The sequence below is a fragment of the Heptranchias perlo genome, chromosome 38 (genome assembly GCF_035084215.1).
Source record: "Heptranchias perlo isolate sHepPer1 chromosome 38, sHepPer1.hap1, whole genome shotgun sequence".
Taxonomy (NCBI): domain Eukaryota; kingdom Metazoa; phylum Chordata; class Chondrichthyes; order Hexanchiformes; family Hexanchidae; genus Heptranchias; species Heptranchias perlo.
Window position 1 is genome coordinate 12702500 of NC_090362.1, and position 22728 is coordinate 12725227.

Here is a 22728-nt window from a genome sequence, read left to right on the forward strand (position 1 = left end):
GGAACCCTTATCCATGACTTTATCACCACCAGACTCCACTATTACAATGCTCTCCTGTAACCTCCTCCAGCCCTATAATCACACCCCCTCTCCGCCCCCGCCCCCGTAACTCTGGCTTCTTGTTGATCTCTCGCTCTCTTCCTCCCCCACCCCACGCCTCTATTGACATTCGTATCTTCATCTGCCTAGGCCCCACACTCTGGAATTCCTTCCCAAAACCCCTCCGCCTCTCCACCTCCTCCCTCAGGACTCTCCTTAAAAACCACCTCTTTGACCAAGCCTTTGGTCGCCCCTCCTAATATCTCTTTCTTTGGCACATTATCCATTTTTTTGATTACATCAATGAAGTGCTTTGGGAAGGTCTTCTGTGTTAAAGGCACTATATAAATGCAAGTATTGCAGCAATTCTCCACACACTAAGCTCTTGATTTCAATCATACCACTGGGGGCAGCTGTCAAAAAGAGGCCAGGCACTTCCCCAGTGGAAAGACTACAATGTTCGAGGGTCGACAGTTGTGTTAAGACCCTATAAGCTCAGGTCAAAAGCACCACTTGCTTTCTTTTGCTGGAGAGCAACAAAAAGAGAAGAACAGCACTGAATCCCACAACCAGAGAGACTGTAAATGGAATGAAGGTAGACAGCCTGTAAGCAACTTGAGGCCATATTATGGTCATCGCCAGCCTACAGCTTGCAGTTAAACATAATAATGGGTGCTGAGGCCGCTAAATAAATGTCAATTGACTGGATAATATCCTTTTACAGCAAATGTTGCTCACTAAACCATGCCAAAGCATTTAACAAAAATGAAATTTAGCACAACTCCATTCCATACACTGTACAGAACTGTTACAGTCTTTGTGTCCTATACGCATCACAGTAATGGATAAAAGCACATCAAGTTCCAGCATTCCAACAGAGGTGTGGCAAAAACCCAAGCCAAGAGTGAAATACACATCCAGTCTCACCCATTGCTCACATCAACGCATAGAAATAAACGGTTACAGACACATGGTTTCCATGTGCACATGGAAAGCATCACAGTGCACAAGGTTTCCACAAACCTTACTGCCTATAGCTGCAATGTTACATTCAGTCATCAAATTTTACCCTCAAGGGTACAAATGACTAATATGTTTGTGACCAAAGGGTCTGTTTTGCCACCATTCTTTTTTACCAAGATGGCTACATTTCTGAGAAAATTGTATAACAATATTTATCTAGTTGCTAATGGCTTACTGACTTTTAGGTACATCCAACAGTGTCCATATGGCTTAGTTCAAAATGCAAATGTTCCCATTACACCCGTGCCTGATCCTGTCCTCGTCTGGTGCCCAAACAGTTGCACTCTCAGCTTGTGTCACAAGACAGTTATCTGGAGCAGGAACCATAGCTGATTTTCCCTTCATCAAGCTGAAGCCATCTGTCATGCCCCTATGTACCCCATTCCTCCACCAACCCTGCGGAAAAGCAAATGTACCAGCTAGAGTGAAATGAACCCATGCTTTAAGATTCTTAATATTTTTTTCCTTTAAACCTTCAACAATTTCAGAATAAACGCGAGAATAGAAAACAGGAAAAAGAGAATATGATTCAAAAACATTCCATTTCTCTTCAGTTCTGTATTTTAGCGATTATTAATGGGAGAATACACACACTGCCCTCATACTGCCAACTCAGTTTGGACCATCAACTTTCACCTCTGCATACTAGATTTAAACTCTGTTGTCCGTTCACTCATATAAATAGGCTGTCATGAATAGTGACAGGAGCAGCAATTCATTCTATAGCAATAGATGTGCTGCTCCATGAGCCTCAGGACATCCAGATATAGCCTGCCTGGCAGTGCAATGACATCAGAGCTGCATTCAGTGTTATTCCCTCTCCCCTTGCTATTTGGAGAAAAACAATCAGGAAACGCTATTGTGAGATGGGACTATCACAGTAGCTAAGAAACAAATGAAAGGTCTTTATTGGAGCTTCAGGGTCAATAATTTTGCTATTTTGATTTTTTTCACCTTCCTGTAAGGAAATGCCTGGCCTATATGCCCACGGTGGCAATGTTTGAAATGAAGAGCTAAACACGCATAGAACTACAAGCACGGAACAAGATTCCATCACTCAATACATCAGTGTGTTGGATTATTACGAAGAGGTGCCCTCGAGCAAAAAACCGCTGGGGACTGTGGTCCTTGACAAATGTTTGTAATATCGACCTAATGCAAATTTCTTGCGGCTTTGTGCAATTAAACATTCAGCCAATGCTTCAACTGGTGCTGTGAATGGAAACCTGCTTCAATGCTCTGGCAATATAGCTAATATGTCACTGTTGAGCTGTTGAAATGGACGTGCTGTTCTAGCAGGAATCATTCAGATATTCATTAACTTACTTACAATGTTTTGCAGAACTTTTGAAAATCAATTATTAAAAAAAAAAATTCTACTTAACGAATATTAATATTTGTGTGCGGGAAGAGAAGAATAGATTTTTTTTCTTCTTCTGTAAAATTTTGCTGTTCATTTGTGGATCTATTTAGAGGGAGATTGAAAAAAAAAGTCCTAACTGCAGCCAGCTGAAAAAACACACACTGGACCATGATGAATTGCAGGTTATTGTATTAATGTCATATATATTGCATTCCCCTCCCCTCCCAAAGTGATGACACCGAATGCTGTCCTCACCCAGTATCCACACCTGCCACTTTCCAGCAGGAGTCACTAGCCAGTGCACAGGAATTAAAACCCTTACTGATTTTCCCCTCTCTAGCCTAGGAGTACTGAAGCCAAATGCACTACCACTAATGCTGTTCAGGCTAAGATTAGCTAACTCAGTGTAGGTATAGGATCAACCCTGTGAATTTCTGGTCGGCATGGCTTAGAAATATACCAAATTGTTCCTTAGCCACAGTCTTAATGCGAGTTTCTATTCTGCATAGATTACCTTTAATTAATTTACCTGTACGACAACAGAACACTTGATTCCATTGGAACACCAGTGCCAGAAATATGCATTTGCCAGACACATGAATACATAGCAATAATTAAATTAATATAAAACACTTCCATTTTAGTGGTAAATACTCAAGTATGTTTTACTCCTTAGAAAAACAATGCAGCACTTTTGGAACGGTGAACATAAGAACATAAGAAATAGGAGCAGGAGTAGGCCAATCGGCCCCTTGAGCCTGCTCCGCCATTCAATAAGATCATGGCTGATCTGATCGTAACCTCAAATCTAAATTCATGTCCAATTTCCTGCCCGCTCCCCGTAACCCCTAATTCCCTTTACTTCTAGGAAACTGTCTATTTCTGTTTTAAATTTATTTAATGATGTCGCTTCCACAGCTTCCTGGGGCAGCAAATTCCACAGACCTACTACCCTCTGAGTGAAGAAGTTTCTCCTCATCTCAGTTTTGAAAGAGCAGCCCCTTATTCTAAGATTATGCCCCCTAGTTCTAGTTTCACCCATCCTTGGGAACATCCTTACCGCATCCACCCGATCAAGCCCCTTCACAATCTTATATGTTTCAATAAGATCGCCTCTCATTCTTCTGAACTCCAATGAGTAGAGTCCCAATCTACTCAACCTCTCCTCATATGTCCGCCCCCTCATCCCCGGGATTAACCGAGTGAACCTTCTTTGTACTGCCTCGAGAGCATGTATGTCTTTTCTTAAGTATGGACACCAAAACTGTATGCAGTATTCCAGGTGCGGTCTCACCAATACCTTATATAACTGCAGCAATACCTCCCTGTTTTTATATTCTATCCCCCTGGCAATAAACGCCAACATTCCGTTGGCCTTCTTGATTACCTGCTGCACCTGCATACTAACTTTTTGATTTTCTTGCACTAGGACCCCCTGATCCCTTTGTACTGCAGTACTTTCCAGTTTCTCGCCATTAAGATAATAACTTGCTCTCTGATTTTTCCTGCCAAAGTGCATAACCTCACATTTTCCAATATTGTATTGCATCTGCCAAATCTCCGCCCACTCACCCAGCCTGTCTATATCCCCTTGCCCCTCCTCACTCTCTACTTTCCCTCCCATCTTTGTATCATCTGCAAACTTTGATATGTTACACTCGGTCCCCTCCTCCAAATCATTAATATAGATTGTAAAGAGTTGGGGACCCAGCACCGACCCCTGCGGAACACCACTGGCTACTGGTTGCCAGTCCAAGAATGAACCATTTATCCCAACTCTCTGCTTCCTGTTAGATAACCAATCCTCCACCCATGCCAGAATATTACCCCCAATCCAGTGATTCTTTATCTTGAGCAATAATCTTTTATGTGGCACCTTGTCGAATGCCTTCTGGAAGTCTAAATACACTACGTCCACTGGTTCCCCTTTATCCACCCTGTACGTTATGTCCTCAAAGAACTCAAGCAAATTTGTCAGCCATGACTTCCCCTTCGTAAAGCCATGCTGACTTTGTCCTATTAAATTATGTTTATCCAAATGTTCCGCTAATGTCTCCTTAATAATAGACTCCAAAATTTTACCCACCACAGATGTTAGGCTAACTGGTCTATAATTTCCAGCCTTCTGCCTACTACCCTTTTTAAATAAGGGTGTTATATTAGCAGTTTTCCAATCTGCCGGGACCTTTGCCGAGTCCAGAGAATTTTGGAAAATTATTACCAAAGCATCCACAATCCCTACTGCCACTTCCCTCAAGACCCTAGGATGTAAGCCATCAGGTCCAGGGGATTTATCCGCCTTGAGTCCCATTAAATTACTGAGTACCAATTCCTTAGTGATTTTAATCGTATTTAGCTCCTCCCCCCCCCCCCCCCCTAGAGCCCCCTGTTTGTCCAGTGTTGGGATATTCTTAGTGTCCTCTACCGTAAAGACTGAAACAAAATATTTGTTCAGCATTTTTGCCATCTCCATGTTTCCCACCATTAATTTCCCGGTCTCATCCTCGAAGGGACCTACGTTTGCCTTAGCTACCCTTTTTCTTTTTATATAACTGTAGAAACTCTTGCTATCTGTTTTTATATTTTTTGCTAATTTATTTTCATAATCTATCTTCCCTTTCTTAATCAATCCTTTATTTACTTTTTGCTGTCTTTTGAAGACTTCCCAATCTTCTATCCTCCCACTAAGTTTGACGACCTTATATGTCCTTGTTTTTAGTAGGATACTATCCTTAATTTCTTTACTTGGCCACGGATGGCTGTCATTTCTTTTACACCCTTTTTTCCTCAGTGGAATATATATTTTTTGAAAGTTGTAAAATAACTCCTTAAATGAACACCACTGTTCATGTACTGTCTTACCCTTTAATCTATTTTCCCAGTCCACTTTAATCAATTCCGCTCTCATACCATCATAGTCTCCTTTATTCAAGCTCAGTACGCTTGTTTGAGAACCAACCTTCTCACCCTCTAATTGGATATGGAATGTAACCATGTTATGGTCACTCATTCCAAGGGGATCCTTAACTAGGACATTAATTAATTAATCCTGGCTCATTACACAGGACCAGGTCCAAGGTTGCCTGCCCCCTTGTAGGATCAGTTACATACTGCTCAAGAAATCCATCCCTAATACACTCAATAAACTCTTCCTCAAGGCTGCCCTGCCCAATTTGATTTGTCTAGTTAATATGATAGTTAAAATCCCCCATAATTATAGCTGTTCCCTTATTACATGCCCTGACTATTTCCTGATTAATACTTCTTCCAGCAGAGCTCACATATGCTTGAAGCCCAAGGACTGAACATAATGATGAATATATTTAATTCACAAAACCAATTGTAATGAAAATGTTGTGCCCTTTTTAGAATCAAGGAGCTACTGCCATTGAAACTAGCAGCATGGTGCTCATTTACTACACTGACAGCTCACTTTGAAAATGAATGTTTCTGTTCCATTTTGTTTTATTGGTAATGAGGAGAAAATATTCAATGCACTGATGTCACAGTTTTTCACCAGAATTAGGATAATGCAGCACCCACAAACTTACATAATAGATATTTAGATATAATCTACAAGAAGTTTTTGAAGCCTGTATATTAACTAAAAACAGCTCAAGACAATATACATACCTACTTAATCCTAATCATGGAATAATTCTATGTAAAAAGACTAGATTTTCTGCAGTTGGTTGCTACAATTGTCCTCAATGCCCTTGGGAATAGTGAGGCGGGGGGGGGGGGGGGGGGACAGTGTGGATGGAACTGTCACGGTTCCTACTCCTGGTAGCTATCCAGTGACCCCAGCTGCACAGTATGCATTTGAATGTCTGGTGAAGACAGAATAAGACTAGGCTGTGATGCTGTCCATGGTCAAAATGTCTTTTGACATGTACGGTCTAGGTTCACACGTGAAGAATGGCCACTTGGGTGAGGGTACTGTAAGCAGTCAGCACTGGTGGAACAATACCCACCACAAAAGGAAGAAAATAGAAAACGTAATTATTTTATTTCAACAATGCAGAGCGCTGCCAGGCAAGACCACACCAGGGATGCTAGATCACTGTATTTTTATCGTAGGGTATTAAGACATTTGAACTGTGCAAATATACACAAACCTCCCATTGAAAGGAATGGTAACTATACAAGTGAACATCACGCACCAAGAAAAACACTGGCTCTGCTCCCACCTGCCCAACAAACATGAACTCAGACAGCAATATGTTGGCCTTCAGCACTGGAAGGCTAACAAAACACATTCCCAAAGCTGCACTTGAATACTCCAATACCCAGATTAATCAGTAATAGGCAGATAGCAAATCACGTTGTTCAAACAATCACCCCTAATGCAGAACACTTCAACTATAGTATTAACCCGACTAGTTTGAAATTAACTACCATGTTGAAAATTAATGACCTCAGATTGCTAGCCAACAGCAATCTAAACAAGAAACCTTTCCGAATACAGATGACGTACTAACATTGGTTTAAAAGAGGTCAACTGTCTTCCTGAAAGCGTTTCGCAAATATTTTTTTCCAGTTGTATATGAACATACCTTTAGAAATGATGGAAATATCATTAAAACACTTTAGTGTGTCAAAAGCTTCTGACGGTATTGCAACAAAATTAACTCATCTCTTCTGGTTCCATAACCAACAAGAGATCCATTAACTTTTTTTCCCCTAAAACACAAATTCAGACAAGTGCAACAAATACCTCTGATCAACATCTCACCCTCAGATCATGCACAATGCACCCCAACCATTAACCAATAGGCATGCAACCTATTCCTAAGCCTCTAAAAGTTTATGGTGTGCTAGGGCCAAATAGTATAACTTACTTTCCCCTCCCCGTGAGCTCAGCTTGTGGACTCTCCATTACACTCATAAGCAATTAATCCACAAGGTTAGGAGACCTTGTGATTGAAGGTAAGCTTCGAGGTGGATTCAAAATTGTCTAAAACAGAGAACGCAAAGAGTGGCTGCAAATGGAGTTGCAGCGACAGGGCAAGGGGTTATTGGCAGGTTGTTATAGGAGTGTACGTTAGAAATGGTAGAAAGGAAAAAGTATGTGTATGATCATTAATCATTTACAGAATGAATACATTCAATGTGAAGCTATCAATAAAACTGATCACATATTGGAATGAAAAGAAAAATATTTGACTACAGGTCAATCCACCAACGACACCTTTGATTGGTGTGATGGTGTCCCAGCCAACATAAGATATGCGATTTGAGAACCTCTCATTCACTCACTCACCTGATGAAGGAGATAATCTCCAAAAGCTTGTGATTTTCAAATAAAACTGTTGGACTATAACCTGGTGTTGTAAGATTCCTGACATTCATCCCTATACAGATCAGTGAGTATTTAGAATATTTTTCCAGCATTCTACTTTCAAAACAACAATAATGCACTGAAAGTCTTTGGCTGTCACGGTACAGTGGTGATGAAGAGTGTAACCTACATCGAAAGCCATCATTATAGATGATGTATAATTCAAAGGACTATGTTTTGTAACGGATATTGATTAAGAGCTAATCAGCTTTACAACTAGGAAAATTAGCTAGGCCTCATTATAATGAATTTGTGTCTATGCTTTACTGCTTCTCCCTAGTTAATTTATGTATCTCAGACATCACCATATTTTAACAAACTTGTTTTTATTTTACTTTGCAAATTTTCTCTCCTCTTCTGTTCCTGAAGGTGCTGATTCATGCTGGGGCATAGTTCCATCGGCACCAGCAGCCCTCCTGTACCCAACAAGTGACCATTCTGCAAACATAAATCTAGACAATGAGCACCGACAGCCTACCCAACATGGGGGACAGCCTGGAATCCACATATTTATTTTTGAACAGGGATCACAGGACTGTGATCAGCAAAAGAGCTTATTTTTCTGCCTCAATCCGAGGCAAATTGTAGCATTCCTATGAACATCCAGACAGAAATTAGCTAATTCAGCACAGAGCAGCAGTTGAACCCAAGACCTTCTGATCTGTACAGCTCATTTATATGCTGCTTTTATCAATTAAACCAAAGGAGCCATAAATTCGTGCTGAAATTATAAGTAAGTTTTTTAAAATATTGAATCTAAAACTAAGACCAACAGAAGCTACATTCCAAAAGTTTGCACTGTGATAACGTTCTCCAAAAGTCTACATAACAGAGCTTTCACAGCAGCCATTCCCTGGCTTCGTCAGGAACTAAACCTGCCTGCAAACTTCTTGTTGAAGTGATAAGGCCTCTAAGGAAAGCAGAGCAACAACAAGTAGAGCTTCCATCAGTACATATGAAGATGGGATTTGACCATCCTTGGGGTTGAAAATTTATGAGTTATTCTGCATCACGCCAAGCGGGGCTAGAGGCCTGAGTCGATGGGGAGCTGTGGACAAAGAGGCGGAGGGTGCTGAGAAAAGTTAGTTTCCACAGTACGTAAACAGAAAAACATATTTGCATTAATGATAAGATATGGATACTTTTCAAAAACTCTTTGGTAGATTTTACTTCCATTGCTCTCTGGTGATAAGCAGTATGTTTAGTCTTACTTCCCATAGTGTTGTGCCTCTCACTCTCTTCCTCTTAGCCTCTGCCAAAATTCCAGACTTTGTAGTACATTTTATGGTGCTCTTAGGGATCAGTCCTGATGCAATTAGTTCTCCAGGTTGAATGCATAATTTACACACAGATTGATCTAGGGAATGTATTTTTCAAACTCAAGTTTTTCCTACTACAAGAACCGATCATACTTACTGAAATTTGTGGGCAGCCAACTGCATCATTTACAGTTTGAGAAAAGCAGAGCCAAATTCAGAGACCTTTTACTTTTGATTTACTAAGGGAGAACAGAGGGTTCTCAAGAATTCCTGAAAACAAAGTCAAAGCTTCTGCAAGTGACTGCCTCATATTTTAGAGCCCTCGTGAGGCTGAAATCAAGACTCAATGCACGTTAACTCATTCTTTCCCTGGACTTCAAAACAGTGAAACTCCTTACCTCCTTCAATCTACAGGCTTGACATCAGCTAACCATAACTTGTTGATTTAGTTCATCATTTCTCAATCTTTCAAACTATAGTGTTATCCTTTACTACCGGCCTTGGCCCCTTCTATAAGCTTCTTAAATTAAAAAAACGTACTCTTGTGAGCATCTAAGTTACTCAGAATCAGTGACATTTTGTTTTACAGCCTTTAATCATGTTGTCTGAACAGAACTGTAACTGAGTTTAATTCAAGTAGCCATGGGCTTAGTGGCATGGGTTGTAGGCAGTTAGCTGCAAGGCCACCAGTAATTTAAGCAGCATAAATGTATTCAAGATGCAATTAAATACATTTCTGGAGAAGGGATTGAAGGAAATGGTGGGTAAGGTGGCTACACATTTCTGATGGGAAGGAATAGGGTTGTTGAACACCAGAGTCTGTAATTATAAGCTAAAATGGGGGTGGGAAGTTGTTCCTCCCTTCTGGTACTGAATATCAATCAAATTTAATTTTTAAAAAGGTAGTTAGACGTGATTCAGATCTTTCAAAAAGAGATGGATTTATTGGAACTGACAGCCTCTTCCTGTTTCTAAAAATTCTTGGGTTCTTAATCATGACTCCTTGTGAGCGGGTTCTACCAATTCTCAACCGGACTGCTAAATGGAACACTACATTGTTCGGGGGAGAGGTAAGACAGACTAGCTTAATCCCTCAACATACATAAACCTTCTGCTCAGCTGGTCATAGAGGCACTAGAAGCAATCAGCGTAGTTTATAGACTGGACCATCCCACCTGATGAAAGCTACTTATTAGAAAATATACAGCAGAAAATGGGGAGTTAAAAATAAGGATGTAATAATGCACCTTATTTCGATGGATTATTATGTGCAGACTGTGAGCTACAGTTTCAGATTTTTTAAACAAGTCAGATGAATGGTATTCCAGACCTCACAATCAACATATTACAATACTTGCTTGTTGTAAAGGACTGACTTCAGAACAAAACAAAACAATGCTTCACTACGTCTGTAATTTTTTAAGAATGATTTTCTTCCAATTCCCTGAAGAGGAAACTACATGACTGCATCTTACCTCCAGCACAGGTCCAGCTCCAAGAATAATCTGCTCCACTCCACTGGCAAATCCCTTCTGGCTAAGAGCAGTAAGATGATGGATAAGGAAGTTTGTACTCTGTGTTTTTCCTGAACCACTCTCGCCCGAAATAACTATACACTGGTTCTTCTTGTGTTGCAGCATGGCATGATACGCTACATCAGCAATAGCGTATATATGGGGCTCCAGCTTTCCCAGATGGTGATTATCGTACATTTTTACGTATTTGGGGTTGTAAATAGGAAGGAATTTGAAAGGGTTTATGGCAATTAAAATCGTTCCCACGTATGTGTAGATTTTCTCTTGTTTAAACCTGTTGCGCAGGTTGTCCAGAAGTGCTTTTTCATTCAAGTCTGGTAGATTGCACAGATCATTGTAGTCTTTCTGCTGGGGCTGAGGCAAAAAACCTCGCTCCATCATCCTCCTCCGCTCCTCCGTCACTTTCAGCCATGACTGCAGATTGTTGTAATGAATAGAGCCATCCAGGTTTTTCTCTCGAAGCAGGAAGCGGTAGTCTTCGCTGCTAAAACGATTTTCTAGGGCACTGCGCGGCCAAAGCATCATGCGCTGCACTGGACAGTCGGTTGGATTGAGTATCCACTCCTCTCCACCAAACTCCTTTACTTCTGCCAGGACGTAGCATTTTGTCTTCTCCAGCTGCAATTTGTAAATAAGAATTTCTATAACTTCTGCTGCAATGGTGTTTTTCCTCGCAGTGACAGGGCAGTAAATGGTGCCTTCTGCTATATTCCCTGGGTAAATCCGCAACGTAAATTCATTATCTTCATAGCGTCGTCTTCCTCCAACATCATGCACATTCATATTGGATCAGTTGTGCCATCAGCACTGATAGCACATCCATATAGTGGGGTAGTATTGCTTCATGACATCAGACCTGAAACACAACCAACAGGAGCAGATATCACATTTTCAGCTGCACTTAGACAAGCAAGATTATATGACCACAACCCAAGTCTGTAAACACAAGGGTGCAATATCAAGAATTAAAGCAAAGTCTTTGCATATCTATATACATTTCCAAATAAGATCACTACACTAAGAATTATGGTATTTTGCAAGGGTCGACAGGAATCATGTTAGATATTTTGATACATTGTTTCTAGGCTGTCCCTCGTACAGGAGACTGACACTTAAGTAGATCACTGGACCGTACATGCGTCACACTTCCCAGTTTCTTTACACTATTGTTTATTGGATCCATTGGAAGGTCAGTAAGGAGGCCGATGTCTTCCAGTGTTCTCAGGACCCACGAGAAGTTAGGTCCTTGATGCTACTGGATGTATAGGGTTGGCCCTTTTCTCAAAGCATAAAAAGGCTGAATTAACATCAAATAAAGTTACATGCTGAGGGTTCAACACTGCACATTTAGTTTGCTCTAGGGTACTGTTAGACTCAGTAACTTCTCCAAGCCAGGTACCCCAAAAAGGTCATCAGTAAGTGCACTATAAACAAAAATATCAAGGAAGAAAAACAGTAGAAATAATGTCATCTTTCAGATTATTTAGCACATTGGTACTAATACATTACAAGAAAAACACTTATCCAATATGCTTTAATGATGTATGATACTCATCGCTTCAAATTCCTCCCAGAACTACCATGACAGCTCAAAACGCTCTCGAGAGATGCAATCCAAGTACAGAAAAATAGAATCTAGAATTGTACTTCAGTGTTATAGTTCAATGGAACGCCCTGAATTTTCAGTGTCACTAACAAAAGAAAGTAAAGTGTTAAATATAATAATTTTTTGGAACAATTTAAAAGGAGCAATTTAAAAGCTTCCTTTTAAACACAATCTGTTTACCATACAATATGATGCAATATACAGAGATCAAGGGAGCTATTTAAAAAAAATCAAATAAGTGCTTCAAGAAAAAAAAATTGCAAACTTGTAGTTTCAATGATTCCCTCTAAGGACAAAAAGACTACACGTGCACAATTAGGAAAGTTGTCCAATCCACAGTGAAAGCAGGGTACGCAGCCAGCTAAAACTAAGTATTGTTACGACAATACGAAAGGGTTGGCTGCAGCACAATTCTCATCGACAGAGTAGCAATCAGTGGTGCTTCAAACCAAGCATCATTAAAAGAACCAGCACAATACAGACAAAATCAAATCCCATTTCAAAAATAAGATAGTGTTTAAATTTTCTATCAAACTCCGAAATCTTTTTGTCAAACCTACTGTCGATGCAGCAAACGTTTTTCTTGGAATCTTATTCTGAAGAATACTATTTTTATTCTCTTGTAAGTTGAGTCCAAGCTGCTGCTTTAAAGGAATGTTATGACTCCTAGTATGAATGCCATGCTATTGTGCTTAAGAGTATCTAAAGTAGGCTATTGAGGGAAATACATCAATTACATCAGTTTCAAACCATGCAAGATTTAAAGTACATAATGTCACTGACTAAAAGTTCAAACATTACTTGCACTCAGACTTGGTAGACTTAAATTTCTTTTCTATCAGCTACCAGCCTCACGCTTTTACTTAGAGGGGAAAACAACTACGCTCCGATCAACTTCTATGAAATATGCTGACAATTACTCCAAAATCTGGCTCTGAGGCACCAATTTTTTTTTTAGTTGTTTGACACAATCAAAGCAATCTTGTAACTATGGGCCAGAACTTGCGCCGACCGGTGTGGCAAGGGTCTCCGCACATCCTGCGGATAAAAAGTACAAAAATACTTACTTCGTGGCCCACGGGGTCTACTTGCTCCATTTTGAATTCTTTTCAACTTGTGCACTCTGAAATCAGCATAGGTTCTCATTCACATCAGACAGACTGTGGGAATGGAAGCCACGCCCACAGAATCTGTCAGAAAGAGAAGTCACACCCACAAGCAGGCAAGTAGAAATCATTCATTTAAAGTAAACTTCTATATGTCAGTGTAAATAAAAATTTAACATATCTTCTTGTAAAAAGCCAAGCAAATGATTCAATTTAATGAAACAGACAGAAGTTAAAAGTAATTTTTTTTAATTTTTAATTTAAATTTTTTTTTAATGAACAAAAAATATTGAGAAATATGACATCCTACATTTTCAAAATTTAATTTTTAGGTTTGTTTTGGTCATTAGGAGTCATTGCCCTTTTAAAAAGTAGTGTAGAGCTGGTATTTTTCAGCAGACCTTTTGGTGGCCTAAATATTTTCGTTCCAGCTGGGCAGATGGGTAAGTTTACGAATGTTCATTGATTTGAACGATTGTAGCATAGCATGCCCCTTTAATTCGCAGCTGTGAAGCCGCCGAACGAACAGGAGCAAGCTCACAATTTCCAGGTTTTAGTGCGCGCATTCGCCGGCAGGGAGAACGGCGAACTGAGGCGAGCAATTTCTGGGCCAATATGTTTTTCACTTACCTTGTAGCAACTAGACAGCCCTTAACACAGGAAACTTGCCTAGTAAAAAAAAATCTATTTTTATAAAATCTATTATAAAGCTCTCCCCTACATCTGACCTTGACAAAAAAAAACTGGTAACAATCTTTCCAAAAGCAGTTAAAGCCTGCTCTCAGCAACCGAAAAAAAATTTTTTTAAAACTGCAACATCAGTAAGTAGTAAGAGCTACTTAGACTCACACATAGAACACATCCAACAGCAAGTCAATCAGAACCTTGAGATTCAATAGCACACTGACATTTCCAAGCATGCCTAGGGTTAGAAAACTGAAAGAGCATAGAACAGAATTTACATATTGCCTGAAACATGCATTGTGGCAGAATTCCCTATTCAAAACATTAACCTGTTTTCTCTTTTCCAATGCTGTGTATTTCCAGAATTTTCTATTTATATTTGTGGTTTCCATAATTTTCAGTTGTTTCTTTTACTTTTGAGCTGAAGACCCAGACTTTATTTGAGAACATTTCTTCACACAGCTAGCTGTAAACATTGCTCACTTGTGTAAGACCAGGTTAAGTACACAGGTTTTTAAATATTACTGCCAGACTGGTTGGCAGATCAATGCTTAATATGCTATGCCAAATAATGACAGGGCTCATATCCACACCTGACATTCCCCACTTAACAGGTTCTGCTACCTCAATAGATATTGTCTAGAGAGGTACTAGGAGAGGAATGAAGTCTGAAGAGTAAGTCAATCACAATGATCTTGTGCACGCCCTAGCAAACAATCTAGAGCAATACAAGTGAAGGTCTGACTGCCTCTCAGGACACAAGGGTGAGGTGGCATAGAGAAGACCCTACAGAAATGTGTTGGGGGGCGGGAAGAAAGAGAGGGGAGAGATCTTTTCAAGCAACTGTAATAGGAAAGTTATTTATTCCTACTTGTACAGATCTTCCACACAGAAATTCATTTGTAACTGCAACATCAGAACAGTTTGTGCAAATAAGTGGAGATTTAGGTTGTTATAAGCATATGTCATTTCATGGGGAATTCCTTTTATCAATGAAGTGATTGTAATAAAATTGCAGCACTTTTATATTATACATATGCTCACTCACAATGTCAACAAGAATCTACTTGTCTGCCACAGATTATAGAATTCTTCTGGGCAGTTTGCAGTAAGTTTTTTTTTTAAAAAGGGGGCGGGAAGAGAGAGAGACAATCTCTTGTTAAGACCTTTACCACCCAAACCCTAAAAGGTATATCTAAAAATAACAAAAAGGAACACACAATCTTAGAAATTCGCCTGTAATCTCAACTATACTTTCCCAAAATAAATAATTTCCTTTCTGGAATCTAAGGTATTATCACATTCCAGCAGAGTCAAATGCCAGATTCTCACACACTGCCAGTGCACGGGTTGAACACTCCTCCAGCAGAGCCTGCACTCCCCTCATCCTATCCTTCACACAAAGTTTCTCAAAAGGTAAGAATTTACTAATGCCACTTTCTCGTGCCAAAGAATCAGACCAAGCACCATTCCCAAAGCTCCTAAAAACAAATTTCCCTATTTACATACAGGTAAGTATTGACCAAACAGGATAAGCAATCTATAGGCCACTGTATTTTTGTTAAGTAAAGATTTGAAGTTACATTTAGGTAATCTAGAAACTGTCCCTACAATTGAAATTTTTGTTTACTGCATATCTTTCCTGACTATCAACTTTAATTTTTCATACAAAAGTTCTTAATTCCAAACTAAACTCAGAATCTGGAGTACAACTGCTGACTGAAAATCAATATGCAATGCAATTGCTCCTGAGTAGAACAGTATAGTCACTACAGCTGTTGGCATAGCTTAAGATAATGACCATTTAGGCGATAAAACCTCACAAATTCTGCCTTCAAATAAACCATAAATGGATATGTATAAATGCGGTAATAGATTTTCCTGAAAAATTTCAGCAGTGACTTCTCACTGACAAACTTTAGCCAGATCCCAAATAAAATTCTCAGAAAAGCTCCTCTAATACCTTAGTGGCTAAATTAGCTGATCTCAGTCGTGCACTACAATTGACCTGTGTCGTGGGCAGGAAGAGGAAGAAAAAGAAAATCAGCCAGGATTCTTGCTCCTGATCATCAGTCAGTAACTCCTGTTGGAAAATATGCAAACGTCAGGATCAGTCAAACAGCCTTCCAACATTCACTGTCTAAGATCAATATGAAGATTGGCCATTTGCCCAAGGTACCAGATGGTGGCCAGTGCCCCTGAAGTAGTTCTTTAGCAAAATCATGGCCTTCAGGACAGGAGGGGAAAAAACTGGAACAAAAAAAATTCTGTCTCAAAGAGCTTCAAAAACAAGGACTAGTCTATGGCAAAGAGTGAAGAGAATGCAGCCCATGATTAGCATTTCTTTCTTTATTCCATCGATGGGAGGGAGAACAGAAGAGCTACCTCTCCAACTCAGCTGTTCTCAAAAGAAAGGATAATTGACCACCTAATGACCCCAACAGCTGCTCCTTCCACTCATCTCATTCCCCTCATCTGCTAAATTGACAACCCTCTTCTACAGGATCGCATAAAACATTTTCCGAACAAGTCTGGAGTCCGGTGGGGGCGGGAGGAGAAACAATGGTAACATTCAGATTTTTTTATTTGCAATGATCAACAAATTATACAACTACTTTCAAATAAATGAAAGCAGCAAAGGCACAAAGAAAGAAATGAGTGGTGTATGCACAGCAAAAATGGTTTGAAACTTAAGACGTGCAACTACATCATTTATTAAATGTTTAGCAATGACTATTTGCTCTGTACTTCATCTGTGAACAGGTACACAATTGCTATAAGCAGTTTGGAAATCACATCCTCATAGTGGTTTCAAGGGAAGTGGTTATAATTAAATCTTTCCCCTCTGGTTTCAGCTGTATCAGGGCTGAGAGTAGGCTGTGGCACAGAGCAAAATGCTTCTCGCCAATCACTGTGCAAGCAAGGCAGTTTCTCCTACATCATGTCACATTGGCACGCAGTACTAAAGATGCAGCTTTACTTCTGTAATTCAGCTCACCAATAGCTGGTCAGTCTGGCATATTGATTCACTGTAGGGATAATACATTATGCACCTTTTAAAAAAAGTGGTAGGAGAACATTTTTATAAAGTGCTAATAATTACACTTTTGTGTCCAAGATAGTATTTCTGTATCATTTTTTAGAAGTTAACTGTTCTTAATTCAATTAAAAGCTGAATAGTGGTCATCTTAACCCAATTTCTCAGTTTCCCATTGTTACCTGTACATAAACCTATGGTCTCTAAGTAATCAACCTATTATTTGCTTTCAATCAGAAGCAGCAGTATTAGACTTCTAATACAGTAAGACTGAGGTAAGAGGAACAGAACAATGCTCCCTCAATGGCTTAGTGGATAAAGACAATGTGCAGTATAGTACTGAGCCATACAGACCAAAGTATCTCATAGTCAATTCCCAGTCTGTACAGATTTAGCCAATCTGAGCCAAAATGGCAGAATGGGAAAAATAAAAAAACCTTCATTTATATATTGCCTTTCACATCCTCTGGTTGGAAAGCACTTTGGGATGTCCAATAATTATTGAAGTGCAATCACTATTGTTATGTGGGCAAACAGGGCAGCTAATCTGCATATGTCAAGGTCTCACAATCAGCAAATAAATGATCAGATAATCTTTTTTTGAAAGTGGTGGTTATAATATAAAATAACTCAAGTTCTCGCTCTTAATGGCTATTCAGTGACTCCTGCTGAAAAGTGCACATACGTGGACAGGATGGGGCTTGGCTGTGCTGCCTCAAACAACTGAGCACCATCTAGGTACACACATGAATGGTCACTTTAGCAAGGTACTGGAGGGTTACCAGTGCCTGTGGAACCAAATAACAAGAAGAAGAGTCAGCTAAGAACACCTCTCGGACTTGCATTTTGATCACTTCTACCAATCACAATCCATTTTCTAGTAGGTACAAGCGCACAGCATAAAACTGCACATAATTCTGCAGAGTTGTGTTTTAAATTCTAAATCTCAATCAAACAGACCAAAAGAATACTTCATGAGGGGAAAGTGAACTAAACCACTGGCGCAATAGGGAGAGCTGTTTTGACGCTGGGTGAAGATATAATGTCGGGAGATAGTGGAGATAGCTTTACCCTCATCAAACTAGTCCTAAACCTGACTCACAATTGCAAACTGAACATCCATGAAATGAACAACATGAAGCCAAGCGATGGTATGCCAACAGATATAGAAGCAAGGATGGGAAGAGGATAAACACAGACAGATTGGATGGAGAAAACAAGAGCAGGAAGGGAACAAGCAAAGAAGTGGAAATGAGCAAAAAGAGGGCAGTGCGCTGCAAAGCTGTTAAGCGCGCAGATAAAGGAAACTTGCAAGAATAAGAACACAAAGAAAGCTACAGGAAGAAGAAAAATAGAACTTTACATTTTAATTTATTTGGTACATTGGAACAAATTTTAATTGACCCTTAGCCATAACAACTTCAGGTTTTTCAAGCTCCCCTAGGCTGAGTTCTGATGAAAAAAATAGTATAGCTGACTCATCTAGCAAAAACAAAAAAATTCCAATGCATTTCAAAAGAAGGACTTCCCTGGGCAGTCAAGTAAAATTCGGGTCTTGCTTTTCCAGGCATAACACAAATCAGTGAAGTCCCCTATCTCCTCTTAACTAAATCGCTACAGATACTGACAGCCTCTCCTTGTGGTTTCAAAGATTAAGATAACCGTCTCTAAAGGCCAAACACTAGCATCACAATGGCCAATATCAGCATTTCCACATCAATATGAAAGTTTTTCACTGCTAATTTCCCATTTTGGAGTTTCCTGCAATGCGGTGTGTTCCTTCTTTCAAAACACCCTCCATTTCAGAAGCAGCAGTTCAAGAAAAAAAATACAATTTGCTTGTCAAAACGTTACTCGTTACTCACAGCTTAACGTCTGCATGTACATTTCAGCTAGGGTCCAGCGTTTTATGCAGTACGGAAATAGGTCACACACACACATTGTCCGAGTTCAGCAGTGTTTTTCTGTCCTGTGTCATGGTCTCATTCAGTGCTTTAACTGGATTAGCAGCCTTTATTAGGAATCAATCATATCCTGAAACCCGATCACAAAAAATTGTTTGAGGCAATCCGCCCAGTTACAACATATTGTATTATTATTGGGCCTATCACACAAAACACTGCAGAGAGCAAGAGTCAGCATCTGCAGAGGGGAATGACCTCATACAGAAACTCCACTCCCAACACAGCCCAAGCAGCAAGTCCAGACACAGGAGCTCACCCAGGCTCATTCGACTAAACCATTCTGGTTCCTGAAAAGCCCCCTCACAGTCTACCACCCATTTTGAGTGCCAGCTGTCATGCACTCAAGTCCACTGGGGACTGGATCGAGTCTGCTTCAAGGCCTTAACTGAATTAGAAAGGAGACTTTTGTCCTCTGTATAGAAGCTAGATTTGACCAAGTAGTGAATGGACAAGTATTCTAACCCATCGCAATACACAGCCTTTCCCCATCAGACAGGGGATTATAGGGGTAATTTCACAATGCCACACACTCAGTGGGAAATCTTGTTGACAGGGAGCGTGGGTCAGAGATAGAGATAAAACGCTGTAATCCCAATTCTTCGAGGCATGCTACCCAGCAGCACAGGATCACCCATTATGAATGCTTTTACATTCCTAGGTTTTCTTGGAAAACAAATCTGTACAACCACTCTCCAGTTTTTATACATTTGAGTGTCAGGTGCCAATCTCTACTGTGTAATAAGGAAACCCACTCGCAGCTCCCTGCATTTACTTTCATGGAACAGACAACCTTACCCCACTGACAGATTAGTACCCAACATTTTCACAGAACATCTAGAAAAGGAATTAGAAATGTTGTCTTTCCAAACTTGGGTTGTGTTTCAAGAGATCATTATAAGCTGTATAAAACTAGGGTTAAATATTGGTGGTGACAGCAATTGGGCGAGATAAATACTGCACAAGAGGGACACCGCACAATGTTAAAGAGCATTTATTTAAGTACAGTTTTAAATACACCCAGTATCAACACTCTCTATACCTTATTCTCTTAATGCTCCATCTATACAAATGTTTTTGTGACTGGAAGCCTGTGGCCAGTGGGGTACCACAGGGATCTGTGCTGGGGCCCTTGCTGTTTGTGGTCTACATTAACGACTTGGATATGAATGTAAAAGGTATGATCAGTAAGTTCGCTGATGATACAAAAATTGGTAGGGTGGTAAATAGCGAGGAGGATAGCCTCAGTCTGCAGGACAATATAGATGGGTTGGTCAGATGGGCGGAACAGTGGCAAATGGAATTTAACCCGGAAAAGTGCGAGGTGATGCACTTTGGAGGGACTAACAAGGCAAGGGAATACACAATGAATGGGAAGACCCTAGGCAAGACAGAGGGTCAGAGGGATCTTGGTGTGCAAGTTCACAGATCCCTGAAGGCGGCGGAACAGGTAGATAAGGTGGTAAAGAAGGCATATGGGATACTTGCCTTTATTAGCCAAGGCATAGAATATAAGAGCAAGGAGGTTATGATGGAGCTGTATGAAACACTGGTTAGGGCACAGCTGGAGTACTGTGTGCAGTTCTGGTCGCCGCACTACAGGAAGGATGTGATCGCTTTGGAGAGGGTGCAGAGGAGATTCACCAGGATGTTACCAGGGCTGGAGCGCTTCAGCTATGAAGAGAGACTGGGAAGATTGGGTTTGTTTTCCTTGGAGCAGAGGAGGCTGAGGGGGGACATGATTGAGGTGTACAAAATTATGAGGGGCACAGATAGGATGGATACTAAGGAGCTTTTTCCCTTCATTGAGGGTTCTATAACAAGGGGGCATAGATTCAAGGTAAAAGGCGGGAGGTTTAGAGGGGATTTGAGAAAGAACTTTTTCACCCAGAGGGTGGTTGGAGTCTGGAACTCACTGCCTGAGAGGGTTGTGGAGGCCGGAACCCTCACAACATTCAAGAAGCATTTGGATGAGCACTTGAAATGCCATAGCATACAAGGCTACGGACCAAATGCTGGAATATGGGATTAGATTAGACTGGGCTTGATGGCCGGCGCGGACACGATGGGCCGAAGGGCCTCTATCCGTGCTGTATAACTCTATGACTCTTTGACTCTATGAAATTATCAATAGCTTAATATGTGGGTGAAAATTTCATGCCTATTGCAGAAGTGTCATTATGTGTACTTATTTTCACTGGCTTAACACATCATTAATATCTCTACACATCCTCAAGTTGATCAGCAGTCAACAAAATTGCATTCTTTGCTCTTCCTTCAACCCATTTGTAACTTCAGAATAAATTAAGAGATCAACACTAGAATAAGCATATTACCTCAATCATTTGCTTTTGTGAAAACACAGCAGCAGCTGCTCCTATCACTTACAAACAAAATTAACTTTACCAGTTTCTTTAGTGGCTCAGTGGGGCACCGCCCAGTGTGATACTGAGCCATAGAGACCAGAAGGTCTGTGCTGAGTTAGTTGATCTATGTCAAGCAGCGGTTAGAACGCGACAATTAGTCTCAGTGCCCCTGGCCTAGAGAGGGGGCAAAAAATAGTCAGCCAGTGTTCCCGCTCCTCATCGCTATCCAGTGAATCATACTAGAAAGGTTAGGTAATTTTTAGAATATTATGTCCAGTTTTGGATGTCCTGCTTTAGACAGGATGCCTTATTCCTTGGAAAGGGTACAGAAGAGGTTTATTAAGACAAAACCAGGGATGAGGTGCTTTAATTATAAGGAGACTAGAGATACCAAGGATCTTTCTATTGAGCAGAGAAGCTATCTGATAGAGGTGTTCAAAATTATAACAAGTTTTGGTAAAGTAAATAGGGTAAAACTATTTCTGCTGGTCAGTGAGTCAGTAACTGGCAAGCATAAATTTAAGATCACCACCAAAAGAATAGAGAGAGGTTGGAAGAACTTTCTTTTAACGCAGAGGATTGTGTACACAGAACACACACTGGAACTCTCTTCCTAAACCTAGCCCTCCAACTGGTTAATACCTTCTTCATGTCTAATACCTTCTTAAAATTTACAACAACCATATCCCCTAACTTCCCTTCTATTCCTGCTCAGGTCGGATTCCCAACTGTGACACATCTTGGCTCATTTTTTTGTGCGAAAAGCACAGGATAAAATCAGCCATATTGCATGCTGCATTTAGCACCCATGTATTCCATTACATTGTGGTGAGACATCAATTTGCATCCACAATACCTCATTCACCAAGTTCCAAACTCATTTATATCTTTACAAAGAACAACCAAGCAGAGGCACTTACTCAATGAAGGGAGGAAAACTATGAAGAAGACTATTTCAGCCAGTTGGAAAGACCAACATTTGGGGGTAGCTGCCTACCAACTCTCACCAGGGGTTGCGATGAAGAATGGGGATACACAATTAATTAGGAAAATTACTTTAAAAAAATCTTACTCCCAAAACAAATTAGTCATAGCTTGTTTTAAACCACAACCACCACTACCACCACCAACCACCTCAGTAGCTACCTGAGGCTTCAAGTCCACTCCCAAAACTAAAAATAAATTAATGTTTTCAGTGACTCATGCTCCCAAATTGCTTCATCTGCCTAACAATATACTGCTCTGCTTCCTTCCAACTACAGATTGTTTTACAAAGTTTGTCAGCAACTGTAATTCATTCTTAAGATTGCTCCACCCTTTCCAAATATTGCCAGCCACAGAATAAATGAATCAACTGCCAAGGGCTTAGGAAGGCAAATGGTATGCTGGTCTTTATTGTAAGGAGGTC

The 22728-nt window shown here is 40.2% G+C and overlaps 1 protein-coding gene across 4 annotated transcripts in view; it reads right to left on the reverse strand.

Moving 5' to 3' along the window:
• The window catches only part of myo9aa (myosin IXAa), a 268372-nt gene that overhangs the window by 219219 nt on the left and 26425 nt on the right, over nt 1-22728 (reverse strand). For all 4 annotated transcript variants that reach the window (XM_067973451.1, XM_067973452.1, XM_067973453.1 and 1 more), the window contains exon 2: nt 10501-11416. In XM_067973451.1, coding sequence (XP_067829552.1) covers nt 10501-11343 — 843 coding nt within the window. In that variant the 5' untranslated portion in view covers nt 11344-11416. The remainder of the gene's footprint in view (nt 1-10500; nt 11417-22728) is intronic.